At 33.7% G+C, this 20226-nt stretch overlaps 1 protein-coding gene across 1 annotated transcript; it reads left to right on the forward strand.

Moving 5' to 3' along the window:
* The first annotated feature begins 611 nt into the window (after positions 1 to 611).
* On the forward strand, positions 612 to 20168 carry LOC106107830 (ceramide synthase 6-like). The gene is made up of 8 exons (XM_013288838.1): positions 612 to 930; positions 6379 to 6493; positions 12792 to 13013; positions 13451 to 13672; positions 13933 to 14051; positions 14597 to 14741; positions 15276 to 15364; positions 15912 to 20168. The coding sequence occupies exons 1-8, from the start codon at positions 752 to 754 to the stop codon at positions 15919 to 15921; spliced, it is 1101 nt and encodes a 366-aa protein (XP_013144292.1). The 5' UTR covers positions 612 to 751; the 3' UTR covers positions 15922 to 20168.
* Positions 20169 to 20226: the final 58 nt, after the last annotated feature.

Here is a 20226-nt window from a genome sequence, read left to right on the forward strand (position 1 = left end):
ATGTTTGAAATAATAATTGTAGGTTATAAAATTCACTTTAGCTTGAAATCTTTTTATAATAAACTGCAATAATTAATGCAAATGTAATTGAAATTTTGAGGTTATCGCTATTTGAAAAAGGGTAATTTTAAATAACGAATATGTAATGTAAGATGCGTTGTCGGTTCAGTATAGTATGAATGAGCTTTGTTGTGCACAATGTCCTTTATTTTTTGTACGCGTAATAAAAGAAATGGTAATAAAACGATTGCGTTGATAAATGTTGTTTTTGTTTATTCTCATATAAAGATAAAAATGTAGCACCCAAATATACTAGAAAACTTATACCCCAAATAATAATGTGACCATTGATGTATTTATTTGGTCGTGTTTCTTAGTTCTTTAGTAAACTTCATTTCTTATTTTTCATGTCACAATAATTAATTGTTAAACTTATATTACACTACAGTACAGTACACAAATCAGCATAATTTGCACAAATTACAATATTCTACATTTTTGAAGTTGACTTCTATATTTATTTTATTTTATCTTATTGAAAAAAATATTTATCTATATTCAACGACAAAACTCATGTATCTGTGCAGCAGTTTGTCTCGCTCACTCACGCGCCCCCCGCCGTCGCAGAGTGACGTCTGTCAACCGCCGCATAACTCGATCAACTTCGAAATTAAAAATAATTATTCAATTTGTTATATGTAAAACTGGAAACGGCGCGGACGTGAATAACCTGCCTACGCAATAATTAAAAATGTTGCGAACGTTGTTAGACAATTTTTGGACCCCGAATGTTTGGTTACCGCCAAATACGACGTGGGATGATATCGCCCCTGGGCCACATAAGGCGGTACGGTATACGGACTATCGTCACGTTTTCTTCCCGATACCGTTAGCGTTTGTGTTCATAACCCTGCGCTTCATATTACAGAGGTAAGTGGAACCTAATCTAGACCTTAAATAAACTTTAGGGGCGTGTACTATTATAATCATGTCATGATTCCTTATATTTTTAAAATAACAGATGATTCATGCATGTTATCGGCTCCTGAAATACATTAATTTATTTCACACCTGCATGGATAAACAATTCTTGTTATTTAATGATAATTATAACATACATTTTGCCGGCATGTTGCGAATAATTTTGTGTACGAATATTAATTAAAACTAGTACATAAAAATTATTACTGAAGGTTCTCGGTACGATGTTCTCTTTTTATAGAACGTATTTATACTACATTAAATATCTTAACATAGTTATTTTTTTTTTAGAAATGCAATAAATTATTATAAAAATTATCTTATACATCAGTAGCAAAAAAATTTAAATATTAACCTTCAGAAAATACTAGATTAAGATATGCAAAATGATTCCTGTAACTATTATAATAAAAAACTATTTATTTAAAATTTTAATATGCTTGTGTTCAACCAAGCAATTTACTGCTGGCTATAAAATTTAAAAAACTATAAATACAATTCTCATTTCAACACACTGTATATTAAACCATTATTTGAATCCCGAGAAATATGGTTTGTGCAATAATAGTGTCTGGCAAGGTCAATTTCATAGTTGAATTAGCTTTAACTGAAATTTACACTTAAGACAATGTTCCAGACTAGATAGAATCTAGAATCTTGGTTAAATTTCATCAAGATTCGTTAAAGCATTTGTGAGATATCTAAATTTTGCATTTGTAATACAGTAGATACCTCGATAACTCAAACCTCAGTAACTTAAAACCTCTATAACTTCAAAAAATAATATATTCTCGTCGCATCAGATCCCAAAACCTCCATAACATAGACCCTTGATAACTTAAAACCTCTATAACTTAAAATGTTTTGTGTTTCCCTTGGACTTTAACTTACCAAGGTTCTACTATTCTATTAGTAAGATTTGACACAAGTTACTGGCATTACCCTCCATAGTACTAAGACGGATTCCTCCTTTTTATAAGATGAATAACCTAGTTTAGGATTCAATGTAGAGTAAACATATTCTAGTTGTCCAAATAAACAGTTTTATAACAAAACAGTGAGTCATATGATCCCACATATTCAACATTCATCTAATTGCATGATTCAATACATTAATAAATGTACAATGAGGGAAACTGGCGGTGTTTAACTTACAATACTACAGTTGTTATGTTTGTACCCATTGAGACTACATAGAACAGTAACTAATGAGTATAGAGTAAATATGAAAATACAGCCTCTTGTTATAACTCACTGCTTATTTGTTAAAAAAGGCAAACTTAGTCTCATTGTAAAGAACAATGTAATTTTTTTTAAAGAATAACACTGCAGCTTTCCCTAGCTGTACATATTTGTATTCCGACTTGTAGACAAGCAATTGTGAATGTAATTCAATTGCCCGCAACACTTGACATCTCCCATCTCAGATGTGTTCAATTATTCAATTCAATATCATTCAAACAATGTATTAATAGTGCTTCAGTTAAAAATAGAATAGTTTATTATTTTTTTTATTTATAATATAAGGTGGCAAACGAGCAAGCGGCCACCTGAATCCACCGAAATGGAAAGCGACCGCTGCCCATAGACATCCGCAATTGCAGATGCAATGCCAACCCTTGATTGACGGAGGAGAAGACGCACATAAAGAGGACATTTCCCCTTCCTATGCGTCTCCTCCACCGTCAAATCCACTTTTCCTTCCCTTCCTTCTCTTAAGAAAAGGGTGGAAAGGGAAAGTGACTAAAATTAGGCCTCCGGCACCATACTCATCAGACGAAACGCGGAATTGCTTTCACTTCACGCCTGTTACATATTCAACTATTAAAAACAAAACAAGTAACAACTGAAACATATTGAATACTAGCTTTCGCCCGCGACTCCGTCCGCGTGGAATTAAAAAAAACAAAAGTGAGTAGTCTATGTGTTCTTCCAGACTATCCACTACATCTGTGCCAAATTTCATCAAGATCCGTTCAGCCGTTAAGAATTCAAACTCTATCAAACATCCATCCATCTAAACTTTGGCATTTATAATATTAGTAAGTGACAATACACTAATGACACATACACTCACATTTTCAGCTTACAGTCGACATTCTAGGTCTACGGGCAACAGCTACTAAAAAACTATGTTGAAATAGAAGAATAATATGTTTTTTTAGTGTCTGTCTGAATTTGCCAAAGAAGCAAAGTGACCAGTGCACACAGACATCCACAATAGGAGGAGAGGCATATAAAAAGCATATTTTCCTTTTCTATGTGTCTCTACAGTCAAATCCACCTTCCTTTCCCATCCTTACCTGATGGGAAAGGAAAGGGACTGAAATTAGGCTATTTTGAAGTTGTTTTTATGTCTATTTTTCATAAAAAATTTTGATATGAATTCTAATTGTAATTTAACTATCTGAATAGTAGCCCTGTTTACCCCATAGGTCAATACAGTCGCGATATTTTTTCGTATTAGATATGCGCCGAATATTCGCGATAAAGTTATTAAATATGTTGATACAATTTATCGTAATGTTATCCGTTTATATCGATACGAATTATTGGCAATATTGATAGTGAGGCGATCTTGTAAAATATAGCTGTGAGATATCGATGTATCGTATACATTCCCATCATTATCTTGTCCTTTTCCCATCGCATAGCATAACTGTTCTCATAGTAAGACACCTGTAATCCATTGGAGGTGCAGTAGGTATCGCCACTTGATGGTCTAAGGCAGGGGTCAATACAGGGACGAAATTACCTAAGCTGCAAGCGGCTGCACTGATCTGCAGATCATCAATTTTAATTGAGTTACCCAGCTAGACAGTGGGAACAGTAACGTGTAAATAAAACCGTAACACTAATACTGAACAAATCTTATCTAAACGGTTTACCCTAAACCAAAGTCATAATCCACGAGTCAATAGCCCATAAAAGTTAATTCCCAAGACAATGTAAAAAGTAAACGACGCCAGGTGTCGTGGTTATCTTTTGACTATTTAATGACTGGATCTGTCAAACACGCTTATACCCCAATCATACTTCATACTAATCTTATAAATGGAGAAGTTTAGATGGATGGATGTTTATTAGAGTTTGTAGCATAAAGTAAACAGATATCGATGAAATTTTGCATAGATATAGAGGATAGTCTGGAAGAACATATAAGCTACTTGCTTTTGTGTTTTTTTATTCCACGCGGACGGAGTCACAGGCGAAAGCTAGTGTTAAATATATCTGTCTTGCTTGTAACTTGTGTGCTCGTTTAGTGTAATTTTGTTTTTATATTTGGGTAGTTATTTTTACCTTATCACCGGCTAAAAGTGATAGAATTTTTTTAGTATGCTTAGTCCATTATTATATTTTCGAAGTGTTTAGTGTACCCCTGACCTGGCACACCGCGGTGGCTAACTAGCACACAGCTGATTGTTCTTGTGTACCGAGGCTTTATCGCTTACATATTTGATAATAACCTTGGCGATACTATGACATTCGTTAAGTTTTTTTCGATACTTTTTGTGTACATAAAAGTTGATCTCTACTTAACTGATTCGCCTTAATTTCTAATTCCCTAAGCGTTAAGATTATAGGCGCTGTAGGTGTTAAAAGAAGACCTAAAGGAACCTAAACTTGTGAATAATCGAAGCCCTAGAACAACCCTACCTTTACCTTGTAACAAATATCCATATTACATATGTATGTAAAACTGTCTGTCCATAGTAATCAATATATCAACAAAGTATTACAAACAAGACCCATACAAACACGTCTTTATTACTTTAAATAATAGACCTTTTGTTATTGCAGTTATTTTTGCTAGATAAATATAGTCGAACTAGAATAACTGGCCCGTTACGAGGTGTTTTTAACGCTATTTTGTCAGAAAGTAATGTACAACAAAGGGTAAAAGAAAGAAATAACATGACAGATACAGTTTGTAAAGTATTGCTTTAACAGGAGGGCGCTAGTGAGCTATAATAATTAAGTTTGGCTTATCATACTTCATACTAATGTTATAAATGCGAAAGTTTAGATGTCTGGATGGATGTCTGTTAGTGCGTGTAGCCTAAACGGCTGAACGGATTTTAATAAAATTGGGTATAAATGTAGAGGATAGTCTAGAAAAACACATAAACTACTCATTTTTGGGACGAAGTCACGGGCTAAAGTTAGTTCTCAATAAATATAGAGGTAAACTTAGGAATAAACAAATGTTAGTACAAATTTTGCTTATACTCAGGTTATTTCTAAATTTAATTTTATACCGCGTTTATTTGTAAGGCTGTATATAATAATGAGGTTTTTTAATTCCCTGCCTACTGTATTACTGGCATAACATTCGGCAAAGTAAAAAGTAAATTTGTTAATCGTTATTTAACCAGCGGATTAACTCGTACCGTTCATATAACTAAACGATTAATTGTAACGGATGAATTAACTGTACTACACAAGTTGAATTATGAGATAGCACGAAAATTTTCGAGAAAGTGTCCATTACGATAATTTCTTGCGAATTTTCGTGCTAGCCTTTTAGAGATTATTCACACACGTTAACTGTCAATGAACCATACTGAAACTTGTGCATACATGTTTTCCGTCTCTCATTTTCTTAAAGAAGCAGGACAATTTTGTCAAACCAAATCTACGCTTGAAGTGAACCGCGCAAAATTGTACAACGAGTAGGTCATGGCTGTAAAAGGTTTTATCTCTTGTGAAGAGTCACATTGACAAGTGTAACGCCTTTGTCGTGAAACTGGAGCGTGAAGAAATATCGCGAATGTGTTAAAATATACTCTTTTATATTTAAAATAAATGAAAAAATCAAATTTCTCGGGATCACCATTTTTATTGCGGGCAAATCTTCGAAACACTACACTGCCTTTTGGGGGAAAGATAGTTATCAGGGGTGTCTACTCATTAAAAACTCAAACGCCATCGGGTCAGATAGAATTAAACCTTATTTCCAATTGCAATGCTCGATTTTCTTTGTAATAGAATTTTACTAAACGGACCCTTAGGGAGCGTATCTAAGGCTTATATTTAGCACGATAAGAACAAGAATACTGTGTTACTCTTGCTAAGTAAAGTGTACTACTAATTAGTTTTTTTAAAAACCCTTTTTATACGTTTACTCATCATCATCATACCACCTTATCCTACTCCCGTAGGACCAGCGCGACAGGTTTTTGTCCTCCACATAACTCTATCATACGTCATCTCAGTCATCATTCCCTTCTTGATAATGTCCCCTTTCACACAATCCATCCATCTCTTTTTATGTCTACCTCTACCGATGTATCTCCACACTCATAACTAATGTTCTCCTTGTAACATGCGATTCATCCCTCCTTATAACATGCTCTCTTGCTGACCTTTATATGTTTACTATATTTTTTTTTACAGGACAGTGTACGCTCCGTTCGGCAGGCACTTAGGTATAAAGGACACGAGGAATAGGAAAGCACCGAATAACCCTAAACTAGAAGCGGCATACAGAGCCTCACCCAAATTAAAACAGGTTGGTAAAAATTATAAGCAAAGGATTTCAGTCATTTATAACTAGCTGTTGCTCGCGACTTCGTCTGTGTAAAATTAAAAAAATGTAGCCTATGTTACTGACAGATAAGTTACCTTTCTAATGGTGAAAGAATTTTTGAAATCGTCCCAGTAGTTTCTACGTGTATCGATTGCATACAAATCTTTCCTCTTTATAATATTAGTGTAGCTCTTCCCGTGCGGATTAGCACATTTTGAAAACCCTATTTTTTTGTTTATTATTAGTAAAGCTATCAAGACTTTGCAATTGGCTAACAATTACCGTAACCATCGCAATCTTGCTTCTTTCCTGTTATTGGTTTGTAGTTTTTGTCCCTTTTTCGCATGACAATTTCTACTAATTTATTCACCCATTAAAGTAAATAGCGTGAATATGTATAGTCTAAGGCGTGTCGTAAGTTTTTTTAATAACTAAATAGGCTGTGATTGTTGATCCCACATAACAAAGTGCGAGTTTACGTTTTATTATATTAGTATATATTGAATAGTAATTCAATATTGACTAAGCATTTAAAGATGGGCCTTTGCTGTTGCGTGCTGTACAAACACGTCTCTGTTTTTTAAGACAATATAAGCAGTGGACCACCACGCCTATTTAACATGCGTACTGCGACAAGTAAAATTAAAATTCTTCATTTTGTGCGGCGGAGGGCGAAATGCGCCCCCAAAGATAACTCCGCCAGTGTAGCACTTCTTTTTAGACTCACCAGCATTATTATAGATTAAATTGCTATGACTTTGTGGAAACATACTATTAGAAAACTTATTTAATTGATACTGTCGCTTTTAACTCAGAGCAATGCTTCTCGTCAAGACTCAAGTTACGCGCCAATCTATCCATGCTTCTAGTGACATTGACAGCTGTCAGCTAGGGACGTGCCGTTTATGCCGATAATCTAGAGTTGCGCCAATTCTATAGCACGGTACTAATTTTATTCCTAACAATACATAGGTGCATTTTGTATAATGTAATGTAGACACCTGAGATAATCGTTTCGCACTATCGAGCGGGTCATAGTTTTCTTCATCCGCATCAGCTAAAGTACCGCGTCAGGTCGATATCGGCCTGTTACGCAGTGAATGTTAATCTACCAGACAATTTTGTCCATAAACAGATTTTTTAAGTTTTTAAATATTCAGTATGTTCTTTGCACTTTATATTGAGAATCGTGATCACGATGTCTACAGATAACACTAGTTAATATTTACTTAATTGCTTACATATGTTTTAATAGTTTTTACGTGAATTAATTTATACATAACATTTCTGGAAACTTTAAATAAAAATGCTGACTTTTCGTGTATGGCAGCCCTTAGTTACTGGTCACAAATACTTTCATCCGTTTCTAGATTTTAAAACAGGGGTAGTCAACTGATAGGATTGGTATGAAAAGGTTCGCTACCCCTGGCCTAAAGACTAAAGTGTAATCATTTATGTCTGTAGATTCCAAAACTATTTTCTCGAAGCTTTGTAATTTAACCTTTTAAATTTTAATGTCATCGTACAGCTATATGTCTTCAAAGAACCTATCAAGGATCAAATGAACCATTTTGTCTCTGGTCTACACCATTGTTTAACAGCCGTTACAGTTTTCTTTCGTAATCAGCGTGTACCCACCCATCTTTACGTACAGAGCTATCGCTTCAATAGTTTCAACGAGGAAATTCTATTACGAAAGTTCCGTGTGTGCGATACAAGTTTAATTATACTTTCGATCGTATTTCAAACGTTATTTTATACTTTAAAAACGTATTTAAGACTAACCCTTGCCCGCGACTTTGTCTACGCAATATTAAGATAAAAGAGTGGCCTATAATATGTCCGTCTTTGTATGTACCCGGAACAAACGCGGCTTGCGGACAGACAAAAAAACGTGTTCGTTAACTGCAACGCAAATGCATCATCTTCCCTAAATCTGGAATTTTTCTTTTGATATTTTCAGACACTCCAATCCATACTATACTTAGTCTATATTATTATAATAAAGCGTAAATGCACACTTCTTTGTTGTCTAAGATGTCAGCAATCACAGCATATTTTCGAATAACTCTTTTTTTTAATAAAAAGCCCTACACTTACGTCACGCTTTAGACTATATATTTTCACGCCGTTAAACTTAGGGGTAAATATTTTGGATAAAAACCCTAACGTGGGAAAGAGTCCATAAGTTATTGCCAAGATCAAGGAAACAATGTATTCATCATGTCATGTCATTTTGACATTTGTAACTGATAATTTGGACAATGTGAATAATAAAATGAAATTTTTATAATCTTATGCGGATGAAGTCGCATGGGAACAGCTAGTTTTATTATATGTATAGATTTAAAAATCATACGATATAGTGAAATAACAGCATTAATTCTCCAACGTAACCTTGACCGGTTTATATAAAAATAGTCAAGAGTACATTAAAATATATGTTGCCGTTTCCCAGAAGACAAATAGCACATTAACATATATTTCAAGAATATAGCTCGTTTTATTGCTAATTTACATAAAGATGTCGCAATTATTACCTAGTCGACAGAATACAGTACATGCCCTTAATCTAGGTAGGCGGATAACTAACTAATGTAGATCATATAACTACGAAATTTATGAATATAATATTTCGACAATAAAAATTAACTAACTGTTCGAGTAAAGTCAGTACAATACGCTAGAGTAATTCATAAATTTTCCAATTCACGTATATCTTACAAATGTTATAAATCCGAAAGTTTAGATGGATGGATGTTAGAGTTTGTAGTCTAAACTTGAACGATTCAATACATATAATTAAATTGGAGTGTTTGTTTGTAATATCAAAAGATAAATTCCAGATTTCGGGAAGATATGTATTTGCGTCGCTGATAACCGCATTTAAATAATTTTTTGTGTCTGCCTGTCTGTATGTCTGTCCGCAAGCCGCGTTAGTTCCGGGTAATTTCTGAAACGGGTGGACCGATATCGACCGGATTTTCACTGGGTAGCTGCAATACTCGGGCATATTATCTACTTTAACTTAATATTGCGTGGACGAAGTCGAGAGCAACAGCTAGTATCATAATAATTGTATTATATACATACTATAATATATAAATATGTACATATCCCAATTAATTATTTTATCGCGCCTTGAACTTCGACACGTCTGTAGATTGTTTCATTTACCTTACGTGTTTATAATATGTATTTACAAACACGCGTAACATTCTATTTTATCGTGCATTGATACTAGAGGTTTTATAAACATTGTTTGTAATTTAAAAGCTATTTCAGATGAACAATAAATCATTGTAAGAATAAAGTATATCTAAACGAAGTAGTCATGTTCGGCGAGCTGTTGATCGCGACTTCGCCTCCGTGAACTTAAAAAAATAATAGCCTATGTTACTTACTCATAACGTAGCTTATATGGTGAAAGATTTTTTGTAATCGGCCCAGTAGTTTTTGAGTTATTTCAATACATACAAAAATACACAGTTTTCCTCTTTATAATCTTACTAATATTATAAATGTGAATGTTAAGATGGATGGATGGATGGATAGATGGATGTTTGTTAGACTTTGTAGCATAAACTCAACCGATTTCGATAAAATTTGGCATAGATGTAGAGGATAGTCTGAAAGAACACATAGGCTATTCACTTCTGTTTTTTTTTTTCAATTGCACGCGGACGGAGTAGCGGGCGAAAGCTAGTATTAATATAGTTTTATGTACCAGAAATTAGAATAGTGTGAAAAAGAAATCTATGTCTGCCTGCCTCTTTTGTAATGTAATGTATATTTATTACCGTTAGTAATAGTAAAATGCTTATCAAAAGTATTTGCATACAATCATCGTAAATTGATAACGCTTATCAGAGCATGCGCGAAATATCGTGACGTACATTTACGTGACTGTCGTAAGTACCGTTACAGTAAAGTACTGTTAAATAACCGCAAAGGATGTAACTAGTATGTCCGTTCAAATTTTAATAGCTGATGCTCGCGACTTCGTCCGCGTGGAATTAAATAATAACAAAGGAAGTCGGTCAAAATAAGTACAAATGTGTTCTACCTGACTGTCCCCTTTATCTATGCCAAATTTCATCGAGATCCGTTCAACCGTTTGGGCTATAAACAATAGCAAACGTAGCCTATGTTACTCAGTGTTTACGTAGCTTTATAATGGTCGAAGATTCTTTGAAATCGACGCAGTAGTTTTTGAATTATTTAAATACATATAGAAATCCAAAAATACAAATCTTTCCTCTTTGTAATATTAGTATAGACTGGTCAGGACGGAATTAAAGTAGCCTATATTTCCGCGTGAATCAGCTATCTCACCGGATTGCTCGAAACAAACGCAGTAAAGCATACAGACAGACAAGAATTTACATTAATGCTGAACGTGAAAGACTGTCAGATTAAAAAAGGACAGCAAACTCCATTTAATAGATTATTATCGCTCTGTCCTTGTCCTACTCTTTGTAGGAGAATCAGGTTTTCGTCTTCTAGAACGATTTATTCAGGCAATCTTCACTCCTTGCTTGTTACAATTGAGTGGGAATAAGTAAATGTGTTGACCCCATTTCAACACGGAAATAGTACAAAAGATGACTGAAAAGTTTTAATCTATTCCTTTCTCGTAGATATGCCTAACTTTATCATTGATTATTCATGAAATACCTATAGATAAGAAATCACGTGTTGTGATTGCTTAAGGACGTCTTAACGGTTTATAGTAAGCACTCTCAAATTTATTTATTGTATAGTCCTTATCAAATATCTTGACTGTCCAAGGTCATTGCTTGCTGAGTATTACCTTCGTTAAGTAAACTATGCTCTGTTACAGCTAAAATTGTTGTGAGTGTGCTCGCGTGTACTTCAGAGACGCCTAGATATGAAAACTAAATACAAGACATAGCCGTCAGACTTTGTCTAGTATGGCTTCTTAACGCGACAGTAACACTAGCTTTTAATATCTCTTGTTGTGATTCCTCTACCAATTATGTATACTTGACATGACTCAAGTCTCTTATCTGAAAGGGACAGTTAGATATTTTAGTGAGTCGTTAAACACCTATTAGTTCCCATGATTTTATCTTAACGTATAGTATGCTTTTAAGCTGTTTCCTTATCGATATGAATCATTTATAATTATCAGGAAATGATAGCTATATTCAAGAAATACCCATTTACTAAATAATCAGGAAAATATATACTTTCCTGATTACGAATTGCTAAATTTTGGATACCGACTTAACTGGTCTTCGCTTTATCGAGTTGGCACAAAGATCTCATGGTTTTGAAACCCCTTATTCAAAGTAACGTAATGCATAAAGGTAATTTTTATTCAAACAAAACAATAATAAATCTTTCTCAGCACCTTGATAAGGAGTGTGTATTCGAGATTTTCACACAAAGTGTGTTATCATGTCTCTGGTGTTAATGATAAGAGATAACTCCCGGCAGAGTACGCCTAAATAAACTGACAAACGTAAACGACTTCTGTTCACCTCTATTTGTTTTTTTAAATTCAAAGGAAAAAGCAAACAAAGACTGTTTAAAGGCTCTAATGAAGTGTGACATTTGTCACGGGAATCGGAATGACACCAAAGGAGTCTTTGATCTTATAAAGTACTAGCTTTCGCCCGCGACTCCGTCCGCGTGAAATTAAAAAAACAAAACTGAGTAGCCTATGTGTTCTTTCAGACTATCCTCTACATCCATACCAAATTTCATCGAAATCGGTTGAGCCGTTTAGGCTACAAACTCTAACAAACATCCATCCATCTATCTAAACTTTCGCATTTATAATATTAGTAAGTAGGAAGTATTGTATGATTCTTTAAGTGTTTATCAAACAGTATGTGTTTATTATATGATTAGACTATAAAATAAAATTACTTTATGTAACACATAAGACTGTAAATGTCATGAATTCTGGCCCCTCATGCCTTCGTCAGTTTATGGCCTTCGATAAAATGCGTCATAAAAATGTTTACCTTCCCGTTAAAGTCGAACCCATCTTATCTTAACCGAGTTTATATCAAAGATGAACAAAGAAATCAACTTTGACTATTTCCTCTACCATTCACATGCTTTACTTTTATTTTTCCATGAGAAAGTAAATTCACCTCAATCAATCAATACATAAAACATTAATGAATGGAATAAATCCGACTCGAAGGACCATAGGCTAAAACTTGTATATTGATAATTTTCAACTGTCATAAAGGTAATAAAGCCTTCTGCAAGAATTTAGAGATTTAAAAACTATATCTTGCAGCCATGTGGTCTCGCGAAGCAGTTGGATATGACGGAGCGTCAAGTGGAGCGTTGGTGGCGGCTGCGGCGGTCGCAGGACAAACCCTCAACACTAGTCAAGTTCTGCGAGAACCTATGGAAGTTCACCTTCCATTCCAGCAACTTTGTCTTCGGGCTGTGCATACTTTGGGACAAGGTGTGGCTCTGGGACATCGACCACGCATACCTCGGATACCCACATCAGGTAATGGTTCGCTAAGTTACAGAGACGAGTTGTTCCGTGCGGCTACATCCGCATGAAGTTATAAAATCTTTATTTTATTGTTTATATTTGTCAAATACTTAATTGTAAATATCAAAATGACAACGAACGCCTTTGAAAATTACCGTTACCATGGCAACCTTGCTTCTTTGATGTTAGCTTGTAGGTTATGGCCCTTTCTCACATGAAGGTCTTATCTGTTTATTTACTCCATAGTTTAATAGCATGAAAATATATAGCCTAAAGCGTGTCGTAAGTGTAGGGCTTTTTATTAAAGAAAGAAATATTCTGTGATTGCTGACATCATACGCCACGAAGTAACGTGTGTTTACGTTTTATTGTATTAGCATAGAAGAATCGATAAAGATATTGCTCGTGTGCACATTTATAATGGTATTCTACCCTATTTCTACCCTCAGGGTGTGACAGATGACGTGTGGTGGTACTACATGATCTCCGCGGCGTTCTACCTCTCCCTAACCATCAGCCAGTTCTGGGATGTCAGGCGTAAAGACTTTTGGCAGATGTTCCTACACCACTTTGCCACTGTGGCTCTCATCAGCTTCAGTTGGGTCTGCAACCTGCACAGGATCGGCACTCTTGTTTTACTTCTGCATGACGCAGGGGATATATTCGTTGAGGTATGAAATAAAAATGAAATAACAACTTTACGCTTTAAGAATTAGCTAATTTAAGATACCTATGTTACTCTCAGATAAATTAGCTTTTTAATAGTAAAAGAATATTTAAATTCGGTTAAGTAGTTTTTATGCTTTTCAGTAACAATCATGAAAAAAATAACAGTTTTAAAAGGTTTGCAGGACAGATTGGTAAAACCATAGTTGTCCGATTTCAGCACGCATCATCGGGTCAAAATCTTTTAACTATATTTGTATTGCAGGCTGTGAAAGCATCGAAATATGCTAATTACCAGAAGACGTGTGATACTCTGTTCCTGGGCCTCATCATCGTCTGGATTGGCACCAGGATCATCATCTTCCCCTATCACCTTCTATGGAGGTTAGTCATCATGCACTCCAGTCTCTTGTAGAGGCTGTTTCCTTTCTGTTCACCCCTTTGTTATAGCGTAATATTAGGCAACCTTAATAATAGAGCTGATAAATGCGTTTTTTTTTAATTTTATTGCATTTTTAATAATGTATTTATTTGTTGATCAATAAAAACAGATTAAAAAACAATCACACCTTGACAGTTGACAATCACTATATGATTCAATTTAGTAAACAAGATATTTTGTTTTGTCTTTTCAGAGCGTAAGTAATTGGTGATGGGTTTTAAGTTCTAACTTCTAAGTCCTTTTTCAATTACTCGGGCAAAAGCTAATATATCACATTGTTTTATTGCAATTGAAAGCGCCAATAGCCTAATGGTGTGCGGTTCGTACTACCGATCTTGCGGTCGAGGGTTCTAATCCCGACATTCGATTATTGTGAATATATCCTAGCACAAGTCTAGAGCTTATTTGGGATGGTTAAAGGGAATATTAGTAAATTCACAAAAATCTACTAGTATTTTACGAAAACTCATCCTATTAAACATTACAGCACGTGGATCCGAGCACCGATGCTGTTACCAATGTTCCCTGCTTACTACATCTTCAACTCTCTGCTGCTGTTGCTTCTGCTGCTCCACATCGTCTGGACATACCTCATCCTGCAGATGGCATACCGCACCCTGCAAGCCGGCAAGGTATCCCACACATAACTGCACACAACACTCTCAAACAACATATTTACCTTCAGACAACACTACAGACGACGCTTCAGACATAACTTCAAGCAAAAGGTGTTACTTCGGACGTAGCTTAAGACAACACTTCAATCAACATTACAGACAACACTTCAGGTATAACTTCAAACAACAGATGGTTTTTATGATATTTATTTATATTATTTTATTATATTATTTTATTTTATTAAATAATTCACACTCCAGACAACACAAAATCACACATAATACTTCAGTCGCCACGTACTACTTAACTTTAGACAGCACTTGACACTTGACACACACAGCTTCAGTGAACACTTTAGACATAACTTCGGATAACATTTTACAAAGAGTTTTATAAACACTTTAGACATAGCTTTCGATAACACTTTAGACAACACTTCACACCACCATGACATTATGGCATTCACACCACAAAACATTGGATTGCTAATGTTTTCGCTAGATTACAACTGAATTACATTGTCTCACAATATAATTACGTGTTTCCAGATGGAGGGCGACATCCGCAGCTCCAGCGACGTGAGCGACAGCCCCGCAGCCAACAACCACCACGACAACAACATCGCCAACAACAAGAAGTCAGTACCACTCCCACCCACATAATGTAGCGAAATAACAAAAAGCATAATACAATGAAAATCATATATTTGTACAGTCGCGGAATTACGCAGTGTTCCACTTCAGGAAAAATTACCATTTTTATTACGAGACAACACCGCCTCTGCCTAACTAATTAGGTATCAGTGAGTGCAAACAAAGGGATAAAAAAACGCCGTGTATCACTAACCGACATTTTTTCATACTGACACATGTAAGTTGTGCTGTATTGGTTTTTGTTCCGCGTCTCGTTTCAAACTGTTCAAACGATTGTAGCTTGCAGGAACACCGCCAATTTCCCCAACTGTACATTGATATATTGGTAACTCTAAAATTGATTCTAAAAATGAAATTTGTCATAGATGTAGAGGATAGTCCAGAAGAATATACAGTTACTCACTTTTGTCTTAATACCACGCAGATAGAGTCGCGGGCGAAAGCGTGTGTAAAATATAATAAAACCGGTTATTGTTCAAAATATATTTTACATAACTATTTGTGTTTAAAATATTGTTTTATCTATTCCAGGGACACATAGAATGTTCGAGAATAATTGGTCGTTCTAGAAGAATGTCGAAGGCGTCAACTTGCGTTATCTTCTGCGTGTCAAGAGATTACTTCTTGATTTCAAGAAGATTTTAGTGTTAGTATTTTACATCACATTTTTGTTAAATGTCTTAGTTCGTGTGATTTGTGTATATTGAATAGTGAAAACTCTGTATAACGTCACTCGATGTAACGTCGATCTTCTTATAACGTCGAAATTTCAGATGTCTAGGCATTCACATCGCTTCTTTAGCGAATTCAGGTGGACGATTGTTTATTTGCCACTTTATGTAATAAAAAATGCTTGAACCTCCATATAACGCCGCATACTCTATTTAACGTCGAAAATACAGCAGTTAGGCAGTATTTTTTAAAATTCAAGTTGCCTTTATTTTTAGGAACAGAATCAAGTTATAGAATACAAAATATATATTTAAAGACTTCTTTATAACGTCACAATTTAAAGTCCCGAGCGACGTTATATAGAGTTTACACTAATATCCGGGAAATTTTGAAGTTGTTTTTTTAAGTTTATATTTTCTTGTCTCGAATTATACAAATCGTTATTTTCATTTAGTTATTTATGTATAGTTTGTGTTGTCTCGAATGTAACTGGTTTGTTAATGAAAATTCGGCTTTACTACAAATACATAAGGCTTCGAATAAATTAGCCAAAGATAGCAATAGTGAAGAACATTGTTGAAAATTCGCTTGCAGATATATGCTTATTTTTTTAACTACTGTCAGAAAGTTACAGTACAGTTTTGTCAGAAGAAATCCTAAATTTCTCAGTATTTATAAAAAATACGCAAAATAACTTACATAAATTTTTATAGTAATTTTTTGCATTAAATCTTTTGACGTTTGAGAACGATTTATTTTAATATTGAAATATTTCGATGGCTCCTAAGTAAACTATCGTATGTTTGAAACGATAATTTTGCAAGACAAGACTTTATTAATAAAAATAATTTTATGCAACATTCATTAAGATACGATAGACAAACAAAATCTACATTTCTTATACTAATGTTACTTTTAAATTTATATTGAAATTAAATAAAATAAAACAAGGTGCAATATTGTAGCTTATGACAGTTTACGTAGGAGCCGTTATTTCGCAACGATATTCCTATTTCCTACTGTATTTAAGATTTTTCCATAATAATAAAATGTAATAATTTTTATAACTTGTTACCTGTAATAAAATCCGTTTACATCTTTGTTATATTTAAAAGTGAAATTTGCGGATTTTTCGTATTTTATAACCTTTTTTTTAAAAAAAAACATACGGGTAAGGAAATAAATTTTATATTTCACCTATTTCATGATTGACAGAATGTTTTCGTACTGAATTTAATAGATTGCAACGCAAATTTTATATGAAAAATAGCTAAAAATTAACTGTAGATACATAATCTATAGATGAAGTCGTAGACCTTAAACCTATAGATAGAAATGACTCCATCCACATCTATAACGTGTTTTTAAAATGACGTTTAAAAAAACGTTGATAAAGCCATGTTTATAGATGGAGTCATAGATTTATAACCTATAGATAATTATAGATCTATTATCTATAGATGGACATACAAGTTTAACGTCTAATTTTAAATTGATATCACTGAGGGAAATTTACCCCAAAAATTGCCCCAAAGGTATTTTCACCTCAGTTTTGTGGATTACGTGTCTATAGAATATATATCTATGCTTATAAAGAGTATTGCAATTAAATAGAATTTTATTGAAAGGTTCGTTTGTTCGGTTCGTGTATGGGGAGCTTTATCTGCGAAATAGACTTGAATCTGTGTATGTCTTGCTGTAAATTACTATCTTTTTCTAGATTTTAAATAAACATCTGTCTATCAACAATAAGTAACATTTTCTACAATTTACTCTGAGTATATAACGCTGGGACCACGTGTAGTTGCATTTGTTACCTATTCTCATGTACATTTGTGAGGTTTCTACTGTAAATGTGTACTTGTTCTCGTAAATTATTTGTATACAGGATGTTTGGAAACTGAAAATATAATTGTCTTTTTTTATATAAAAAAAACTCGACACGATCATATCCATTAACAATTTATGCATTTATGAATGGTTTTTTATATATTTATGTATTAACTTATTGACTACAAAACGTTATCATTTAAAAAAATATTAGCTCTTGGAATAAGAATTTTTAAACTGACCTAAAACATTTTTTTATTGATTTACGTTGTTGAGAACATCCTGTATATTTATTAAAAAAATGTATGTAGTGAAATTGTAACACCTGTGTACTTTTTAAAAATATTTTCATAATTCCGCAGTTTGTCTTATAAATGCTTTAACGTTACTAAGAGCGGTTTCTGAGATGACTTTATGGTATATAGGGTGTCCCTTTGATAAGATTGTTGATGTCTTTAAAATTTGTATGAAATATTAAGCATATTTGTATATATCTTAGACTTAAATACTATTTTTAACATACTTTATAAAGTGATGGATAATTTCAGACGTTAGCTAGATTTCGATGCATTTTATATCATCTGAGGCACTACGGCCGCGGGAGGGCCTGGTCCAGTAAACTTCTCCAATTCTGTCTATTTTGGGCCTTTTGCTTCCAGCCCTTAACGCAGATGCATTTTATATGCCTATAATAAATTATTTTTATGTATAAACACTATACTAATATTCCATTAATACTATTTTCTGAATCTTGTAGTTTTGTTACCTTTTTATACTATACTGTTTGGCGCCGAAACAAGATGGCGGCGAACATTTACTGGAAATCTTGTTATATGACAAGAACTTTGTAAACGAACGTAATTTTATTTTTTACTCTAAAGGTAAAATTCAATTATGTTAAGAACGATTGTAGGATCAAAAATAATACATGAATTTTATTTATATTTAAAACATCGTCAAACGGTACGAAAGAGATAGCAAATTTAAACTTAAACGAAAGAGGGAGACAGCTAGTGTTTGTCAGTACGGAATTAATATGGACGTCATAGAATGTACATAATCACAAGATGTACAATCAGGGAATATGTCGGTGTTCCTTATAAGCGATAGTTTAAAAGATTTGTACTCATTGTAGCGTCGCGGCAACAACCATTAGGACGTATTTAATGTGTCTACTAAAAAGGTTAATGGCACACGATTAATTGTTTTTTTTAGATTGATTTCTTCTAAGGCGGAGATTGTCTTGTTGCAAAAAACAAGGCAATTTTTCTGTAAATGGAACACCGCGTATTTTCCCAACTGTACCAATTGGCAGATTGGCATAATTCCACAATATTTTTATTTATAGATTATTTCCTTTGCCATAGTATGTAAATGTTACGTTTGTTTACAAAGTTTTTGTTTTGATTTATAAATTAGATAAGTTTTGTTTTAATAAATGTAAGTAAGGGAAGCTAGAACTAAAGTCATATGCAGATTTCTTGCATTTTGGCTTCGCTTTTGTTGTTGTATAAAATATTTGATGTGTCAAGAATTTTCTATTTTATGTGATGAGCAAAATGTGATTTTGTTCTCGTTGTTTTGCGGAATGAGGCCAAAATCAATAAGTAAGAATGTAACTTGGTTATTTTTAAGTGGAACTTGAGGTAATTTGTTACAAAACATTTTAGTAATATATCTTCCATTTTGTTGACGTCATATTTTCATATTCCTATTTCAATTCCATTAACGAATTTCCATTACAGTTTTAAGTTTGAAATGCCGTAATTTTATAGCTCTTGTTATAACTTTTTGGACTATAAATGTATTGAAATTCATTAAAAGCCAGTATGTTTCTCTAACTTTATTATTGATATTATGTACGTTTTTTTACGTTTTTTCAACACCATGGTGGTGTTCTTGTGAGTGCTTGATAAAGGTTTGCCACAATTTATTTTATTGTAATTTCAATATGAACAAGTTTTAGTGCTAGTGCTATTTTTGTTATAGAACTCGCAAAGCTGTAATTTTTCTTTAAAGTTGAACATTTTACTTGTAAGTATGTACTGTGGTCAGATTCGTTTGGTTTAATTTATTGTTGTGGTAACATTGTGAGGCACTGTGTTCTCAGAGAGAGTCATAGCATAATTTTATGATATTAAGATACGTGAAGAAAGAGTATTTATCCAATCACGTTTGTAGCTTAAACAAAGATACATTTAATCTATTTGTGTACAAATTATATTGTCGTGTGCGACGCCCTCTGTGTGCTGAATGGGAAAATAAAACCACGAATTTAATTACAAATGCCTTTTGTTTTATTTAACATCCTACCTATATTTATACAATCCTTATTATTAACTTA

Source organism: Papilio polytes, unplaced genomic scaffold (genome assembly GCF_000836215.1).
Source record: "Papilio polytes unplaced genomic scaffold, Ppol_1.0 DF824269.1, whole genome shotgun sequence".
Lineage (NCBI taxonomy): Eukaryota > Metazoa > Arthropoda > Insecta > Lepidoptera > Papilionidae > Papilio > Papilio polytes.

Excerpts from the sequence above, each read along its gene's own strand:
- LOC106107830 (XM_013288838.1), top strand. The coding sequence starts at position 752 with ATGTTGCGAACGTTGTTAGACAATTTTTGGACCCCGAATGTTTGGTTA. Across the intron at positions 13,673-13,932 it reads CAGGGGATATATTCGTTGAG|GCTGTGAAAGCATCGAAATA; the intron begins GTATGAAATAAA and ends TTTGTATTGCAG. Across the intron at positions 14,052-14,596 it reads CCCTATCACCTTCTATGGAG|CACGTGGATCCGAGCACCGA; the intron begins GTTAGTCATCAT and ends TAAACATTACAG.